General features: G+C 46.6%; 1 gene segment (V, D, J or C); it reads left to right on the top strand.

Moving 5' to 3' along the window:
- Positions 1–12,635: 12,635 nt before the first annotated feature.
- LOC119048488 (T cell receptor beta variable 10-1-like) lies at positions 12,636–13,477 on the top strand. The segment is given in 2 exon segments: positions 12,636–13,014; positions 13,135–13,477. Coding segments are annotated over 2 exon segments (531 nt in total).
- Positions 13,478–20,306: the final 6,829 nt, after the last annotated feature.

The raw sequence follows: 20,306 nt of genomic DNA on the forward strand, positions 1-20,306 counted from the left end.
AGCAGCTTAGCCACAGCACTGCACAGGCACCCCCTCCCTGTGCAGAAACCTCCTGCTTCCCCTTCTCTCACCAGCCCCCAGGTGCTCTGTGTAAAAGTTTTCTCTGCTTTGCTGTCACCAAGAGACAATGTGTGGTTTGGGGCATGACAAGGGGAAAAAGGAAAAGGTCTCAACAGAGAGAACCCTGCTTAGGCAACTAGGTAGGAAATGGGTTTTAGATTTTCCTCACACATTGTTTGTGAGCTCAGCACTCTCCACACCTGACAGACAGACTTAGTTACCCACAGTGTGCACGTTCCTGCCTTCCTGCACTGGCCTCTCCATCTAAACCATGGGAGCTTCTGGTATTGGCTCCTCAGCCCTTCATTCTCCTTTCCTTATAATCTCCTAACAGAATAACCAAATGACCACACACACACACACACACACACACACACACACACACATGTTTTCTAGAGTCTGTCTTATAGCCAAATTCTACTTGTCATTGTCCTTTTTCTTTTCAGGGATGCTGATCTTAAAGTTGGAAATAGAATAAAATACCCACTGTGAATGCCAAGAGGCATATTCTGCTCCTCTGTTCAATTTCAGTGCATTCTTCATCCTTCCAATCCTATCTACTGCTTCTAGTACATTCTCCTCTCTCTGGCTTTAATATCCAGCTCCTGAGCATGTGGATTAGAATAATCCATGTTGCCCTGAATTCTCTACATGACATCTGTCCTCATTCACATCCCTCCACACCATGATCCTGCCACCACTGGTGATGTGGTTATCATGTGGCCAATATATACACAAGTTTGGCTTTGCAGTTTCCTGACCTCCTCATTTTCAATAATATTTTGCCTCCAATCTTTTTCAAGAATACCATCAATTCTAGACCATGGAGTGAAGGACAATACTCTGCTTCCAAAAAGTCCACTTCATGATTCTACACTCCTATCTCTTTCTCCTTTCTTTCTTTAATGCAAAATCTAGTTTCTATGATTCTTATAGTCACTGAACTTCAGCCCATATATCTAACTGCCTCGAAACTCTTGTGTCTTATTTCTCACACCATCTAAACCAGGTACAAGGATTAGTACTATGAAGTCAACCTCCTTTCCAAGGGCATCTGTTTATGTACCTTCATAATCACCATTTTATGACATCATTGATTATAGATACCATTGAGTCTGATCTAAAGTCTCCATGGAGGGATTAGGGAAAAGCTCAGCCAGAAATTATTTAGATTTGTGTGTCTGGGAGTCAGGGAGTGCCTTGAGTGGAGTATGAAGGACGTGAGACTGGAAGTACTGTCTTGGTGCCCAGAACCTGCAGCGCTATTGGCACACCCACCCACACTGATATGCCCAGGAGAGGTAGACACATCCTATAGCACAGAATAAGGAATGATGTAGGCACAGGTTGTATGAGGTAACTGTTGTTAAAAGTCCTGGAGACTTTAAAAGGTCCAACCACATTCCAGATGAGACATAACCTATTCCACTCATCTGCAGAGGAACACTCTTTACCTTTAGAAGGAGGTCCTATGACAAACGACAAAGAACTATGTCACTACCAAGCCACACTCCACCTTGTGGAGCCGAGAAAAACTAGAAGCCCTGCTCCTTTCTTCAGGCTCAGAAGGGCCTCATCTGGGTGAAGCCTCCTCCTGCCCCACCCTGCCATGGCCACCAGGCTCCTCTGCTGGGTGGCCCTTAGTCTCCTGGGAGTAGGTGAGTCCCCAGAAATGAAGATTCTGCATTTTTAAAAAATATTCCCAGTTCTCCTTTTATTTATGTTTCTTATCCTGTTTCTTATTCAAACTCTGTCTTCTTCCACAGAGCCCACACATGCTGGAGTCACCCAGACACCTAGGAACAAGGTGACAAAGAGGGGACAAGAAATGACTCTGAGTTGTGAGCCAATTTCTGTCCATAAACGTGTTTACTGGTATAGACAGACCCCAGTGAAGGGACTAGAGTTACTGTTTTACTTCCAAAACCAATTTCCTGTAGAGGACACAGGGATGCCCAAGGAGCGATTCTCAGCTCAGATGCCTAATGGGTCATTCTCCACTCTGAAGATCCAGCCCACAGAACCCGAGGACTCAGCCCTGTACCTCTGTGCCAGCAGCTTAGCCACAGCACTGCACAGTTGCCCCTTCCCTGTGCAGAAACCTTCTTCCCCTTCTCTCACCAGCCCCCAGGTGTCCTGTGTAAAAGACTTCTCTGTTCTGCTGTCACCAAGAGACTTTAGTGAGTTTGGGGCATGACAGGGACAGAAAGCAACAGTTATCAATAGAGAAACCCCTCGGAAGGGAATAATGCAGAAAATGGGCTTCAGGTTTTCCTTACACACTGTCTGTGGGCTCAACACTCTGCACACCTGAGAGACAGACCCCAGTTACCCAAATTGAGCATGTTCCTGCCTTCCAGCACCAGCCTCTCTATCTAAACCATATGAACTCCCAGTAAGGGCTCCTCAGCCATCCATTCTCCTCCCCTTGTAACCTGCTAACAGAATACCCCTCATGACTCCACACACATACACACAGACACACACCCAGGTTTCTAGAGTCTGTCTCACAGCCAAATTGCATTCATCATTGTTCATTTTGTCATCCAGGGGCCCTGGTCTTCAAGTTGAAAATAGAAAAAAATCTACTTTGATATCAAGAGTTGGAATCTGCTTGTCTGTCCAATTTCAGTGTATTCTTGGTCCTCCAAATCCTACCTAGTTATTCTACAACATTCCCCTCCCCCTGCCTTTAATATCTAGCTCCTCACACACGTGGATTAGAATACTGCCTTTCATGTTGCCCTGACTTCTCTACCCTCAGATCTGTCCTCATTTACTTCCTCCCCACTACTGATCCTGTCACCACTGGGGACATCATAATCACATAGACAATATATACACAGGTTTGGCTTCTCTCTTTCCTGATCTCTTCACTTTCAGTAACATTTTGTCTCCAATCTTATCCAAGAGCACTTCCAAGTCTTGACCATGGAGTGAGCAAAGATAATCTTCCAGAATGTCCATTTCACATTCCACGCTCCTATGTCTTTCTCCTTTAATGCAAAATCCACTCCCTATGATTCTCATAGTCATTGAACTTCAGGCCATAGACGCAACTGCTTTGAAACTCTCCTGTCTTATTTCTCACATTATCTACACCAGGAACAATGATTAGTACTATAAAGTCAATGCTGCCTGACTACACCCTGCTCTCCCAGAGCATCTGTTTCTGTCCCTTCATAATCACCCTTGTGTCCAATCTAAATGATTCTTGGAGAGTTTAAGGTAAAAGTCCCAGCTCAGCCAGAAATTATTTAGATTAGTGGGTGTGGAGGTCAGGGAGTGCCTTGATGGGACTATGAGGAACACGAAGATCAATGAATCAACTGTCTTTTTGGCCAGATTCTGCAGTGCCTGTGGCACATGCATGCCACCATGGCCAGCAGATGGGAGATGATGGACACAGCAGAGAACAGGGAATGCTGGAAGCACAGGGTCATGAGAAGTGACAATTGATGAAAGTCTTGGAGACTTTGAATGGTTCAAACAAACCCCAAAAGAGACATGACCTATTCCAGCCAATTCAACTGACAATTAACATTCACTGTTGGTAGGAGGTCCTATGAGAAATGACAGAGAGTGATGTCACTACCAAGAAACACTCCGCCGTGTGAGGCCAAGAGGAACAATAAGCCCTGCTCCTGTGTTCAGGTTCATAGGGGACTCTTCTGGGTGGAGCCTCCTCCTGCCCCACCCTGCCATGGCCACCAGGCTCCTGTGCTGGGTAGCCCTTTGTCTCCTGGGAGTAGGTCAGTCCACAGAAATGAAGAATCTACATTTTTTTATATTTCCAGTTGTGATTCCACTTAAGTTCCTTACCCTGTTCCCAAACTCTGCTCTCTTCCACAGAGTCCACTAATGCTGGAGTCACCCAGACACCCAGGCACAAAAAGACAAAGAGGGGACAAGGAGTGACTCTGAGTTGTGAGCCTATATTAGGCCATAACTATCTTTGCTGGTACAGACAGACCTCAGCAGAAGGCATAAGGTTTCTGATTTCCTTCAATTATGCAAAACCTCTGGACAAGACAGGTCTGCCCAATGAGCGATTCTCAGCTCAGATGCCTAATGGGTCACTCTCCACTCTGAAGATCCAGCCCACGGAACCAGAGGACTCAGCCATGTACCTCTGTGCCAGCAGCTTAGCCACAGCGCTGCACAGTCACCCCCTCCCTGTGCAGAAACCTCCCACTTCCCCTTTTCTCATCAGCCCCCAGTGTCGTGAAAAGACTTCTCTGCTCCGTTCTCACCATATAGGTTTAGGACACGGCAAGGACAGAAAGGATAAGTTATGAATTTAAAATTCTTGTGCAGGAAACAGTGTAGAAAATGTGCTTTAGGTTTTCCTCCTACACTGTCTGTGGGCTCAACACTCTGCACACCTGGAGATAGACCTTAGTTACCCACAGTGCACATTCCTGCCTTCCTGCACTGACCTTTCCTTCTAAAGCATAGGACCTCTTGGTAATGGCTCCTCAGGCCTGTATTCTCCTTTCCCTCTGAGCTGTGAACAGAATTCTCCCCACCACACACACACAGACACACACACATTTTCTAAGGTTCTATCATGTAGCCAAATTCCACTTATCATTCTGTTAATTACACCATTCAGGTGCTCTGCCCTTTATGATAGGAATGCAATAAAACTTCTACCGTGTTTGTTTCACAACATAAAATTAAATATTTTGTGTTCTATTTCAGTGTACTCTTTATCCTCCTGGGTCCTCCCTTCTCCTTCCAGACCAGTCCCCTCTCCCCGGCTTCAATGCCCACTCCTCACATGGCCTCAGAACATTGCCCTTTATTGCTGAACTTATTGCTACTTCTCTACCATCATTTCCATCCTCATTCACTTCTCCACCCCCTCCCCCAAAATGTTGTCACCATTGGAGACGTCATCATCACAGACACTTTCTACAGGGCTTTGGTGTCTCAGTCTCCTGACCTCCTCACTTGCAGTAATTTTTCCCTCCAACACTTTTCAGACGCACTTCAGTAATTCCCGTCTGTGCAATGAGACACCAGAGAGCTCCTTCCAAAATTGCCATTTCAATCATCTCATTTTCCTACCTCATCCCATTTGTTTCCTTCTCACCAATTCAGCACCATCCTCCTAAGACTGCTTTACCCACTGACCCTCAGTTCATGTACTGAGCAGCTTTTAAACTCATGTGTTCTCAATTCTCTCATTGTCTAAATCGAGTTTATTGTTGAAGACTGTGATGGGAACCCTAGGTCAATCCATCTTCATCTGGGCCCCTGTGGATGGCAAGGTGGGAGTTCCTGAGTCACTGAGAGCATTTGGCAGTGATCACCACACAGCCTGGTCACTGACAAGAATTCTCTGATCCTCAGTGAAGAGCATTCCACTGGTTGATGCTGTGCACAGCATAGTCAATGGGATGCTTTGCTTACTTTTAAAGAATCTATTTTCACTGACCTGGTGCGTCGGTGTCATTTTATTAAAATCAGAAACTTCAACCCTAGCTGGTGTGGCACAGTGGACTGAGTGGTGGCCTACAAACCTCAGAGACTCAATTACCAGTCAGGTCACATGCATGTGTTACAGCCAGATCCCCAGGAGGGGGCGCATGAGAGCCGACCACACAGTGCTGTTTCTTTCCCTCCCTTTAACCTCCCCATCTCCTCTCTTTTAAAATAAATAAAATACTTTTTAAAAAAAGGAACTTTGTAATCATATAATCAGTATATAAGGAAGCTCATACAGTAACTAAGTAATGAAGCTAAAAATATGATATGATCCCATTTATGCAAATATATATACCAATAAAGAAAGGAGGCAAAAAATACAGATTTATATCTACTGACATATAGGACTTTTTGCATAATTTGTCAAATTTTAGAAATTACATCATGATGCATAGAATCTGCTCCCCCTTTGCTAATAACAAAAGCATATATTTTTCATGTATGCCTTGTTTTACTATAAATTTACATGAGCCAGGACAAATCTATGAAATGTATAGATCAAGTTTTTCTCAGTAATTTAAGAAACTGTGACTGGATATGAAATAGGGGTGATGCTTAGCACCGTGTTATATATAAATCTGTCTCACTTAATACCAAGTTCACTTGTAAAGTATTACTCCCCAGTATTCAGTGCATTTAAGATCTTTAAAAAATACTTTAAAAAATCTCAGCTATAAAGAAAAGATTTATGCAAAGTCAGAGGAGTGAGGGGTGGTAAAGACCAGAGAGATGACTGGTGTTTTCCACCAGAAAGAGCTTGAGCAGGGCAATGTCCCAAGTCAAATGGAACTGTCCCAGTGATCTTCTGCATAGAATTCATGTTCGACTTTGGGAGGAAGTCCCCTGAGCAGTGACAGAGAGCGATGTCACTCTCTACCTTGTGAAGCCCAGAAGAACAAGAAGCCCTTCCCCTGTGCTCAGGCTCACAAGGGCTTCATCTGGGTGAAGCCTCCTCCTGCACCACCCTGCCATGGCCACCAGGCTCCTCTGCTGGGTGGCCCTTAGTCTCCTCGGAGTAGGTGAGTCCCCAGAAATGAAGATTCCGCATTTTCGGATATTCCCAGTTTTGTTTTCATTTATGTCCCTTATCCTGTTCCCAAACTCTGTCCTCTTCCACAGAGCCAACGCATGCTGGAGTCACCCAGACACCCAGGCACAAGGTGGCAAAAAGGGGACAAGAAGTGACTCTGAGTTGTAAGCCAATTTCAGGCCATAACTTCCTTTACTGGTATGGACAGACCTCGGTGGAAGGCATGAAGTTTCTGATTTCCTTCAGCTATGCAAAACCTCTGCACAAGACAGGTCTGCCCAATGAGCGATTCTCAGCTCAGATGTCTAATGGGTCGTTCTCCACTCTGAAGATCCAGCCCAGTGAACCCGAGGACTCAGCCCTGTACCTCTGTGCCAGCAGCTTAGCCACAGCGCTACACGGTTGCCCCTTCCCTGTGCAGAAACCTCCTGCTTTCCCTTCTCTCACCAGCCCCCAGATGTCCTGAGTAAAAGACTTCTCTGCTCTGCTGTCACCAAGAGACTTTAGTGGGTTTGGGGCATGACAAGGACAGAAAAGAAAAGTTATCAACAGAGAGAACCCTGCATAGGCAACAGTGTAGAAAATGTGCTTTAGGTTTTCCTCCCACATGTCTGTGGGCTAAACACTCTGCACACCAAAGAGACAGACTTAGTTACCCACACTGTGCACGTTCCTGCCTTCCTGCACCGGCCTCTCCATCTAAACCATGGGAGCTTCTAGTAAGGGCTCCTCAGACCCCCATTCTCCTCTCCTTCTAAGGTCCTAACAGAATCCACCCTTTGACCACACACAGATGTTTCCCAAGTCTGTCTTATAGCCAAATTCTACTTCTTATTGTCCTTTTTGTCATTCAGGGATGCTGATCTCGAAGTTGGAAATAGAATAAAATTCCTTCTGTTGATGCCAAGAGATATATTCTGCTTCTCTGTCCCATTTCAGAGCATACTTTGTCCTCCCAATTCTACCTACTGCTTCTAGAACATTCTCCTCTTCCTGGCTTTAATACCCAGCTCCTCACACTCATGGATTAGAATACTGCCTTTCCTGTTGCCCTGACTTCTCTACCCTCAGATCTGTCCTCATTCACTTTCTCCCCACCACTGATCTTGCCACCACTGGTGATGGCAGTGGACAATCATCCTGTGGACAATTTATACAAGGGTTGGGTTTCTCAGTGTCCTGACATCCTCATTTTCAATTACATTTTGCCTCCAATCTTTTCTAAAGTGCTTCCAGGTCTAGACCAGGGAGTGAACAACAAATAGTCTCCTTCCCAATTTTCCATTTTATCATTCCATACTCCTATCTCTGTCTTCTTTCTTTCTTTAATGCAATATCTACATCTTATGATTCTTATAGTCGCTGAACATCAGCCCATATACCCAACTGCTTTGAAATTCTCATGTCTTATACCTCACATTATCTAAACCAGGTACAAGGATTAGTACTATAAAGCCAACCCTGGTTTTTTCCAACCCTCCTTCCCCAGGGCATCTGTTTACGTACCCTCATAATCACCCATACATCCAATCTAAATTCTCCTCTGAGGGACTGGGTAAAAGCTGCAGCTCAGCCAGAATTATTTAGATTGGTGTGTCTGGGAGTCAGGGAGTGCCTAGAGAGGAGTATGAAGCACGTGAAGAGCAAAGTACTGTCTTGGTGCCCAGTATATGCAGTGCCGATGGGACATGCACTTGGAAATGCCCTGCAGACAGTAGACAGTGGATACAGCAGAGAACAGGGAATGGTGAAAGCACAGGGTTTAGAGAAGTGACAATTGATGAAGGTCTTGGAGACTTTGAATCATCCCAACAAACCCCAAAAGAGACATGACCAATTCCACTCAATTCAACAGGGGAGGATTAATATACGCTGTTGGAGGAGGTCCTATGAGAAATGATGGAGAGCGATGTTACTACTGAACCACACTCCACCCTGAGAAGCCAAGAGGAACCAGAAGTCCTGCCCCTGTGTTCAGGGGCTTCATCTCAGTGAAGCCTCCTCTTGCCCCACCCCACCATGGCCACCAGGCTCCTCTGTTTGGTGGCCCTTTCTCTCCTGGGAGTAGGTGAGTCCTCAGCATTTCAGATTCTGCGTTTTGTTGATATTCCCAGTTCTGTTTCCATTCACATTCCTTATCCTGTTCCCAAACGCTGTTGTCTTCCACAGAGCCTACACATGCTGGAGTCACCCAGACACCCAGGTACAAGGTGACAAAGAGGGGACAAGAAGTGACTCTGAATTGTGTGCCAATCTCAGGCCATGACTACCTTCACTGGTACAGACAGACCTCAGTGGAGGGAATAAAGTTTCTTATTTACTTCAACAATCAAAGTCCTGTGGATGATACAGGGATGCCCAACAAGCGATTCTCAGCTCAGATGTCTAACAAATCGTTCTCCACTCTGAAGATCCAGCGCACAGAACCCGAGGACTCAGCCCTGTACCTCTGTGCCAGCAGCTTAGCCACAGTGCAGCACAGTCACCCCCTCCCTGTGCAGAAACCGTCTGCTTCCCCTCTAGCCCCATTCCTCCTTAGCTGGCTTTCTAGGGCTCCCTGTTGTCAGATCGCAGGCAGGGGTTTAGTTCCCCACCTCTTGGTAGGGAAGCCAAGGACAGAATCCACTGAATGTATGGCATTAGGAAACTTCTAGAAGCAAAGGCAGTAGGGGCTGGTTCCTGGCATTCCTCACAAATTTTCACAGAGGGTGGCTGAGTCCAAGGCAGAGAGTTAATGTATCCCATGGGGCTTTCAAGTGAGGAAGGCAGCTTGAAACTGTGCAGCTACTGCACAGCGATCGTTATCTCGGCTGGACTGTCTCAGGTAGTCATCAGGGGTCCCTGCTGCCTTTGCCTGCACCATTGGCGATGGTTAAGTGGGACTATGGTTATATCCTCAGATCTGCTCAGCCCTTCCCATTTTCTTCTAATTCTCCCATAATTATCTTTCTAATTGTCACAATACACCTTTTTCACATTTTTAGAAGTCCCCTTTCCTTCACTTATCAGTTAAAAATAGCTCCAGGTTCACAGGAATTTGCAAAGGAGAATGAAACTTTTCAGTGTAGCTTTCATGCTGTCTCAACCAATGGTTATATCTTCCATAATTATCCTCAAATATGGAGACCAGGAAATTGACCTTGTTGCCAAGTGCAAGCAGTTCTAAGTCATTTTTATTCACGTATGAAGAGGCAATTGATATACAGAGCTAGCTTGGCACCACAGTCTGCCCAACCACACACACACACACACACACACACACACACACACACACGCCATCCCTGACCCCTGGGAAGCACCGATCAATTCTCCATTTCTGTGATGTCGTTTTGAGAATGTTTTATACACGGACTCACATGGTAGGTGGTCTTTTTTGAGACTGGCTCTTTTCACTCATACATTGCCCTTGAGATTCGTCTGAGTTGTTACATTTACCAGTAATTCTTGGGGTTTTTTTATTGTTGAAAAGCACCCCACAGCATGGATGCACCTCACTTATGGTAGGATATTTTGGTTGTCTCCCAGTTTTCACTATTACAAGTTAAGTGGCTATGTACGAACTTTTGTGTACAGGGTTCTGTGTGGACGTAAATTCTTATTGCTCTGGGTTCAATTTATGCCCCAGAGTGAGACTGAGGTTGCTCAGTTGTATGGGAAGCATGTTGTTATTTTTCAAGGACACTACCCAATTATTTTCCACAGTGGCTCTACCATTTTACCCTCCTGGAGATTCACTTTGTTTCTTGTTTACTCTATTATAGTTGTTCCCATTCCCCCCCTATTCCCACCTCCACCCAGACCCACCCTCTCCCCTCCCTCAATCAGTCCCCACATCATTGGGAACTGATTGTCCATGTCCATGGGACATGGACCCATGTCCATGCATCATATGCATAATTTCACTTACATGTAACATTGCACTTTATTATCTGCAAAACGTACATGCATGTTAGTACAAGAATAGAAACATGGTAGACCCAGATAGACTTTTCTTTGGGTGTTTTTTTTATCTCTTTGTAAATATCTGAATCCTTTCTCTCCCTTATCTAATGGGGGTCTGTCTGCACACCATGTCCCCTGTCCTAGGAAGCTGCCTGGTCCATCAAAACAGCATCCAAGGTACATCTTAATTAAGTTGCATAACTGAACCAAAACATTTTTTGGTCATCTATTAAGTTGCAGGGACATTTTAAGGCCTTACATTTTATTCTTAGAGGATGAAAATCTATTGATCTGGAAAGGAAATGACACTGTTTACTGTGGCAGCTTCTTCAGGAACATACAGGAGGATGGTTCCTATTTCAATGCAAAAACAGGTCAATGTTGTTGGCACTGGTTCATCACCCCTCAAGAGACAAACTTGAGAGAAACTTTGCTCTTTCTGCTACCCTTCTTCTTCCCTAGAGGGCACTCTTGAGACTACAGGCATTGATGACCATGGTGATGTTATTGTGGGACACATCTTTCAGGGCCAAGGGGACACGGATTTGCTTTCATTTTTGCTCATACTTACCTGTCCCATCATCTGGAGAAGTTCTTATTTCTATCTGGATCCTGCCATGGTTTACAGGCTTCTCGGCTTGGTGTCCCTTTGTCTCCTGGGAGCAAGTGAGTCCTTCCACGTGGGAATGTCTCCACTTGGCCTTTGCCCAAGACACTCTTGCGACATATTCTACGTTGTCATCTTTTCCCACAGGACCCGTCTCCCCTGGAGTCACTCAGTTCCCAAGCCACAGGGTCATACAGAAGGAACAGGCCGTGACTCTGAGATGTGACCCGATTTCTGGACATGAGACTCTTCTTTGGTACCAACGTGCCGCGGGGAAAGAAATAACCTTTCTGATCAGCTTCCTAAAAGAGCTCATACAGGATAAATCAGGGATGCCCGCTGATCGGTTCTCAGCGGAGAGGACCGAAGGGACGTTTTCCACCCTGCGGATCCAGCCTGCACGGCCAGAGGACTCCGGAGTTTATTTCTGCGCCAGCAGCCTCAGCACAGTGCTTCAGACTCAGGCCCTCCCTGTGCAAAAACACACCTCTGCCTGCCCCTTGCCACCAGCGGCAGCTCTAGACAGAAGTCCTCCCCCGAGCTTCATCCGCCACAGAGGAGAAGAGAGGCAGAACCGGCATTAACTCTTGAAATGCAAGAGGATCTGTGACATGTTTGTGGTCCAGGTCCTGGGGCTCCTTACACAGAACTCGGTCTATCACCTGTTTTTGAGGTGAGTGTGTCACCCCTCGGGGAAGGCACAGTGTGATTCTGGTCCACCGCACTGCTCTGATCTGAAAGGGATTGGGACTCTGATTGTGGCCACATCGTCACAACCCTTCTCCTCACGATTTAAATGGCTCCCTGATGGAAATAAAGACAGGAGTGAACATGCATTTACTCCTGGTTTGTAGGTGGCTCTCTGACAGAGGTGGCAAGGGTGGTGGTAAGTTTCAGTTACATTTGTCCCACACAAATCCATTTCCAAACACTTTTTAAAATCTCGTTTTTGAGTGGGATAGCCAAGTTGATAAACACAGATGAAAGGTGGTTTTCCTTTCTCCATCGGGTCTGATTTTTAAATGGAGAAAACATGGGTTAGCCGTACACATAGGCACGTCAGCCAATCCTGAGTGTCTTGGAGGTCAATTCCAGTTGTCACAACGGGTCTGTGTTATTTTTAGTGACGCTTGTCAGTCCCCTAGCATGTGTTGGTCCGAGGGGCACGGGTCTAGTAGGAGCAGAACGGGGCTAGACATATTTCTAAGCCCTCTGCATCCGCACCCACGGCACTGGTCTCCTCTGGCAGTGTGGGAAGGCTGCCCCCGCCACTTTTCTAGCGGCCACAAGGGGGCAGTGTGTTGTCACCAATTTCCTTGATGCGCTGTGGCAAGTACAGGGCTTGATTTCTGCATTTGGGTGGGGCTAGCGGGCAGATACCTTTCATGCATCAAGGACGTAGATAATAAACCAAAGACATGGCACCATAGATTCATGAGTGCAACCTGAGCAAAAGATAGCCATGTGCTGAGGAACGTGTGACCTGCCTTATAGGATGTAAGTAGCAAGGAGAGGACTGGGTGAATGTAAGATACAGGAAGAGGAACAAATAGGAAGACATCTCCTCTACTTCATGCCTGATCCAGCCCAGCCCAGCCTCTTCAGCCATGTAGGAAGCTGCGTATAATATCGCAAGGGGTGGCCCTTGCCCTGGTGATGTCAACAGCAGCTCTGGCTCTCAGGGAGGGTCAGAGCCACCTCTCAGGGACCAGGGGCAGAGCCACCTCTCAGGGACCAGGCAGACCCACCTCTCAGGGACCAGGGGCTCTCGGAGCTCCCACCTTCAAACCCAGAGATCAGAGTCTGGGACAGACTGCCTTCTCTGGCCCTGCCATGGGTCCCAGGCTTCTCCACTGTGTGGCCCTCTGTCTCCTGGGAGCAGGTGAGCCCTGAGGACATTCTTAATTAAAGCTATCACATCCCAGTTCAGTGTCCTTCTTTACGGCAGCAACATCTGTCTCCCTCTTGACTCTGTCTCTAAATGTTCCTTCTTTTTCTGCAGGTCACCTGGGTGCCACAGTCACCCAGAGCCCAAGATACCAGATTACCAGGATGGGGGAGCCAGTGACCTTGACTTGTTCTCAGGACCTGAATCATGATGTCATGTACTGGTACCAACAGAAGCTGAGCCAAGGCCCAAAGTTGCTGCTCTACTACTATGATCAGAACCTTAACAAAGAAACAGACACCTCGGACAACTTCCAACCCAGCCGGACTAACACATCCTTCTGTTCGCTGGGCATCCGTTCGCCAGGCTTGGGGGACTCTGCTGTGTACCTCTGTGCAACCAGCAGAGACACAGAGTGAGAGGGCTGCCTCCCCTCCACTCACAAACCTGCTCCGGGTCCACACACCACCTCCAGACCTTGCTGCCCTCCCACAACCGCCATGGGAAGTGGGTTCCCAGCTGTCATTATCTCCTGTGCAGAGGGAAGTTGGTGTAGACCCTACAAAACCCTGGACGGTTATGCCAAGGGTGGAAAAGTGGTTACACACGCCCAACGTTCAGCTGGTGGTGTTTCCCCAGAATCACTTTAATCACCTGTTCTGTTCTCTGCAGTAGACAAACAGAAACTTTTTTTTCATGTTTAAGTTGGAGACTTAGCAATATGTTAAACAGGGGTGTCCAACCTGTGGCCCACAGGACACTTGTGCCCAAGGATGGCTGTGAATGAGGCCCAACACAAAATCGTCAACTTCCTTCAAACATTATGAGACTTTTTTGGGTTTTGTTAGTGTTTGTGTATTTAATGTGCGGCCCAAGACAACTCTTTTTTTTCCAGTGTGGCCCAGAGACACCAAAAGGTTGGACACCCCTGTAAGAGCAGGCCCAGGTAAGAGGTAGACCCCTCCCATAAGTCCTCTCCTGAAGGAGAGGAAGCCACCCTCGGAGGCATGTTGTGATCACTCCCCAGGTTTCTTATCAATAAGGACAACTAGAACCACTAAAGACTCGTTCCAGATTCAAAGGCACAGGCATTGCCTTGAGCATGCGTTATTCCCAACGCACTGAACTATTTCGCCTGATGTAAACTGATGAACCATTTAAGTGGCACAGATAGGACTCATATCGAAAGCTCGATGTGGGGCTTTAGAAGAAATATTAAAGTTACCAGAGTTTGCTCCACGGGCATTAGTTCAGGTCCTCCAAGAAGCGGGTGCCAAGCCTGAGTTTAAACATGCCTGTGAGAGGAAACAGGAAGGAGTGAGGAGCCTGGAAGAACCACGACCCCTGTGAGGACAGAGGGAAGGGAGAAGGGAGGGAAGCAGCAAAGAAGTTCATTCATAAGAAAGTCATAAGAAAAGGTCAGCAAGGCCTGGTGGGCCCCTAAGTCAAGGTCGAGCTATGCCTGTGGCCCACCTTGCCCTAGGGACAGAACTCTGCACCACGGTTCCACAGCTGGGGGCAGGGACAGTGGTCCACTTCCCTTGGAGGGGGTCCCTACTCTCTGGGTGGGCCCCCAGATGGGGTGGTATGCCTTGATCTTCTCAACTTGCCCCTCCCAGCATGGAATCTCCACCCTGCAAGGAAGCCGGAATGAGAAGGATTGGGACCAAGCGTTCTTGGCCTGTTGTTTCTGGAACAGAGGGGCCACGCTACATGTGGGTGCTCCAAGGAGGAAGGAAGCAGGTGCCTGGGCTGCATTTGCCGGAACAGAGTTTCCACACCATGCAACTGGTGGGAATGGGAACTGCTGGCAACTCACCCCTCCCTGGGGAATGGATGGGTCCTTGTGTTCTCCATTGCTATATGCTCTTGAGATAATTTTCTTTTTTTAAGGTTCTATTTATTTACTTTAGAGAGAGGGGAAGGGAGGGAGAGAAACATCAGTGCATGAGAGATACATTGATCGGTTGCCTCTCATATTCCCCTGACTAGAGATCTGGCCCGTAACCCAGGCATGTGCCCTGACTGGAAATTGAACTGGTGACCCTTTGGTTCACAGGCCAGTGCTCAATCCACTGAGCTACACCAGCCAGAGCCTCTTGAGATAATTTTCAAAGGCTTTCAATGGTTGTTTCTAAACTTTCAGCGGTTATATCTTTTCTCTAGAGAGAAGGTATTCCAAGCTCTTCACTCTGTCATTGTAGAAATGGTTCTCATCCTTACATCCACAGACAGCCAGCCTCTGGGCCGTCATTTGCCTTCTCCTGCTCTAGCCTGACCTTGTCCCACTGCGAAAGCTTGGGCATCCAGGGATGCTGGTGAATCTGTGGTTCCTCTCTAATGTCTGTTTGTTTAATCCTCACCCTAGGATAAGTCTATTTATCTTAGAGAGAAAGAAAGGAGAAAGAGAGAGAGAGAGAGAGATGTTAACCCATTAACCAGTTATGTCCCGTGTGCACCCCACCAGAGGATTGAACAAACCACCACCTTTTGGTGTAGGGGACAACACTCCAACCAACTGAGCCACCCAACCTGGGCCCTGTAGATTTCTTTTTTTTTTTTTTTTTTTAAGTTTAATCCTACACAGACACTACTGAGACAAAAGTTCTGGTCCTTATGATGATGGTTTGCCGACTTCTTTGTGTAGCTTTCTCCTATCTGGTAGTCTTCCTCACAAACCCTAGCTGCCTTTGTCCCCTCTAACCTTTAATCTCTGTCTACTCAACTCAGCAAATTTTTCATGTTCTGTCCCCCCACACTGCGTGTGGACAAGACCCCTTTTTTCTTGCTTCTGAAGAATCACAGTCCTGTGTCGACTTTTCCAACAACTGAGTATAGTTGTTTCATGTTCTTTTTTTTTACTTGATCAGAGCAGGATCCTAAATTTAATGGATAGAATTAGGTGCTGGAAAGTACATGAAAAAAAAAAGCATGCACTAATTAAAAATGATGTGAATGAAGCTGAGGGAAGAGAAATCTCCGGAACTTCAGAATAATCAATATTGTCAAATGCTTCAAAAAGATCAAGCAAGCAGGGAAACAAATACACATTTTAATTCTAGTATATCTGTAATGTCAATCATTCAGAAAATAATTCATAAGGATGTATAGATTGAAAAAAATCCATGAAGAAGCTGGGGACTGCAGCTAAAGAAGTGGTTCTACTGTGACAAAAGCAAAGGTGTCTTCACGCCAAGACTGCTGGGTTCCACGAAGTGATCACGTCACAGAGCAGCCGTGGGGGGGGGCTAAGGATGCTTCAGGGGACCCTGCCTGACTCTGTGTTTTCCTAAGCCTGCCATGTGTGCCACAGTTATCTGCTCCATGGTCCTTTGTCTCCTGGGTGCAGGTAAGTCCCTGTTGTGAGTTTCAGCTGCCCACTCCCACCCCATCAGTGTCCCCCCTGGGCCAGGTCTCCAACTTCTGTCTGCTCTCTCCCCAGGCTCCCTTGATGCAGAAGTCACCCAGGCCCCAGGGCACCTGATCAAAGGGGAAGGACAGAATGTGAAAATGTCTTGTGTCCCCCAAAAGGGACATCGGTACGTTTACTGGTACCAACAGATCCTGGCAAAAGAGTTCAAGTTCTTGGTTTCCTTCCAGGACAAAAATGTTTTTGAAACAGAGCTGCCCAAGAATAGATTTTTAGCTGAGTGTCCTCAAAACTCACCCTGTAGCCTGGAGATCCAGGGTGCGGAGCTGCAGGATTCAGCCATGTATCTCTGCGCCAGCAGTGAATCCACACTGCTAAATATCAGCTCTGCCTGATGCACAAACTCACCCTGGGTGCAGCTCAGGAAGCAGGTGGCATACCAGGTCCAAAGAAAATGAAAGCTAATGAGCTCGCTTACACCAAAGCATAATTCATTGCAAAGCTAAACACATAGCCCATGGCACCAAAATGAGAACACAGAGATTTCTCCAGAACAAAGTGGAATAAAGTCCTGGAATCATCACACGGCTGATTTGACAACTCATTTCCTTTTCCATCTTGTTGGTCCCATATTCTTCCTTATTATTAACTGCCTTCTTCATTTCTTAGATCTCACACTGGGTACAAGTTTATAGATTCAGAGGCCAGCACTTCAGCCACAGTGAGAAGGGCCAACTTAACCTTGCTCATGCTAGATTACAAATCCAGGAGACAGGGGAAAAAATGAATACATTTTACTCAAGAACATGCTCTTGGAAAATTCAACATTAGCCAAGAGGGTGGGGTTATTTTGAACAATGTGGCAGCTTGGGGCTTGTCACTTTGACCTTACAAATCAAGGACACCCCGCAGATGTCCCTCATAAGTGAGGAACAAAGCATGATTACTACATTGGCTGGGCACAGAGAACCCAGGAAAAGAGAAGGAATTAGAGAGGCAATTGAATCCTTAGTTGTTAGAATGTCAGACCAAGTGGGGACTCTGGTGAATTTCTTTATTAAGGAATTAAATCCAGGTAACGCAAAAAGCATGTCAATTTAGACCTTACCTACAATGTCACTAATTGGTGTCCCTGGGGCTGGGGGGAGAGACAGATTAATGCATTCGCAGTGACACAACACCCACTGTGCAATGGAAAGTGGATGCAGACATGGAAAAACCCTCAGGCATGGGATCCAGATTGTGATGGGGAACAACACATTCATCATCAAATGCACACCAAAGGAGGCATCCTGGCATTGGCCCCACCTAGAGACATTATTCTATCACATTGAGCAGACATTGGGTTTGAGCACCTCTGTGAAAATTTGGCGATCTTTCTGCTTACAAACTGGTCGTTGCTACATCACCTGCCACTCAGTGTTAGAGAAGTTTATGTACTCTGTCTAGTCTCATAGGCTCTTACTTCAGTATAAGTGAACACCAATTGTTTTACTCACTGAGGTTTGAACATACTTCTTTTTATTCTGACCCCTGGAAGTAGAAGCCCCCACTTTCCTGGTCTATCCAGTGTCAGGGCCTCTGTTTTTAAGTCCCTTTCCCAGTGCTGGGGAGTGAGTGCTTCTTGGTGGCCATGTTTGCTCCTCTCCAAACTCAGTCTGACTCCCGCTGACCCACACCTTTGCTTTCCCACAGGGGGGTGAGTCCTTTGAAGGTTGTCTTCACCTTTTTTTTTGGACTGTTTCCATTCTTCTGAGACTATCCTAAGGATTAAAACTATATTCTTACTAGACCAAAGGTTTATTTTTGTTTCTCTGCTTGCTTAAGCTCTTTGAAGCATTTGACAATATGGACTAAAGCTTAGGTTCTGGAAATTTCTCTTCTCTCAGCTTTAATCAAATTGTTCCATTAGGCTTCATGTTTCCCATGTATTCTTTTTTATTTTTAATGCAGTTTCCAGAACTTAAATCAGTCCATTAAATATTCCTTTCTCAGAAAAATTTCTTTTGTCCCTTGTTCTACTTCAATTTTAGCATTCCAGTCTAATGCATTAAGCAGTCTTTTGTTAGTGTAGCCTATTAAAATCTTTATTCAAAAAACATTTTTCATTGGCCTGAGACAACGAGCCTGTGTCACCTAAAGTGTAGGTTCAACAGGTATATTCTAGGACTGGGTCAGATTTCCCAGTCTGCGTTTCTGGAGGTGGGTTATAGGAATATATATAATTTTGCCAACCGCCTGGTGATTTTTGTTCGTGCTGAAATTCGAGAACTCGGCCAAGAGAACTTGATGAGGTTGGTAAAATTGCAACTCTAGTGTAGTCCTCAACCATTTTCTTGCTCTTTCTGTTTCTTCTTACTCTTTTTTCTGTTTCCACTTCCTCTTATGTTGTCCCTAAACTTTGACTTCCCTAAGAACCCACGTGGATTGGAGCCTGTTGACATATCCATGTGACAAAATAAACATGCAGACAACCATTTGGACCACGGATCTTCCCTCTCCCACAGAAGGTGCCCCAGGGGCTGTGGGATGTCCCAGCAGATCCTACCTTGTGGGGCCAAGGGAACTCTTTGCTGTGGCGCATCAGGAACCATTGCTGGAAAAGCATCATCCTGCTGCTGACCATGCCCAGGGCACCAGGCTCCGCTACTGAACCCACGCTCTGTCTCCTGGAAGCCAATGAGCTTGGGAGTGCACAGGAACTTGGGTAAAAGACTCTTTACTCTGGCTGCCCTTCACTCTCTACAGCTCCATCTTCTCCCATAGGATACAGAGGCCATGAAGGCAGCTGGAGTCTCTGCCCCAGGGTCACACATGTGGGGCAGGGGGTGATTTTGAGATGTGATCCAATTTCTGGGCATGTATTTGTTTACTGGTATCGACGAAATCTCAGGCAGGAAATGGAATTCCTGATTTCCTCCCAATACCAAAACCCCGAGGCTAAGCTGGGAATGCCCGAGAATGATTCTCAGCTGGAAGACCCAAAGGAACCTACCTCACCCTGAAGACCCAGCCCACAGAGCTGGGGGACCCTGCTCCACACTTCTGTGCTTCTGTGGTACTGGCACAGTGAGGCTGAGTTAGCTCCCTCCAGGGTGCAAACTCTTCCTCTCCCCTGAAGTCCAGGAAGACACTTGAAAAGGCCCCTCCTCAACTTTCTGCCTGAGAAGAAGCAGGTTAATTGTGGCATCTCCAGCTGCCCCCAGAAGAGACCAAAACCATAGATTGCCCCTTCAGTGATTGAGAGGGTGTGCCTCTGGGCTGCTGAAATCCCTCTACACCAATGCAGAATTGGGCAGTCCATGGATCCCGAGTTTATAAACACAGCCCCCAAACAACACCAGATATCCGAGGTTGATAGTACCAAAACACTAAGAAACCCTGATTGATTTTGTCTCAAACCCTTCTCCCCTGCAGATCGCTTGTCCATCAGTGTACCCCGCAGGGGCAGTGAGCTCTTTGCAGAATGACCAGTGCTAACAGTGCAGGTGCAGGCAGCCTCTGCACCACCGCTGAGCCTCCTCATGGCAGCGATTGAAAGGGAACACCCCTGAGGGTGCAGACACCACGACCCCTCCAGGGGAAGGGAGAAGAGACACTGAGAAGTAATCCACACTCTGGGGCCACTCCCGGGAATTCAAACCTCAAGTCCTCGCCCAGCTGCCCAAGAAGCATGGACTTCTACGCTGTAATTCTGAACACCCAACTTCTCCTTTCTCTCTCTTGCAGGTTCCAGAGCCAGAGGGACACTGGAACTGAATCAGAGAGCCTGCTTCCTAATTAATGCAAGGTTTTTTAAAATTTAATTAAATTAAGTTATTTATTCATTTTTACCTGCAAGCTGTTGGCAAGCGCCCTCCCTTTCTGGGACTCAGTGTTCCCCTTTTTAAAATAAGAGACCTGCACTATTCGATCT

Source organism: Artibeus jamaicensis, unplaced genomic scaffold (assembly GCF_021234435.1).
Source record: "Artibeus jamaicensis isolate MK-2021 breed Jamaican fruit bat unplaced genomic scaffold, CSHL_Jam_final scaffold_2172, whole genome shotgun sequence".
NCBI lineage: Eukaryota > Metazoa > Chordata > Mammalia > Chiroptera > Phyllostomidae > Artibeus > Artibeus jamaicensis.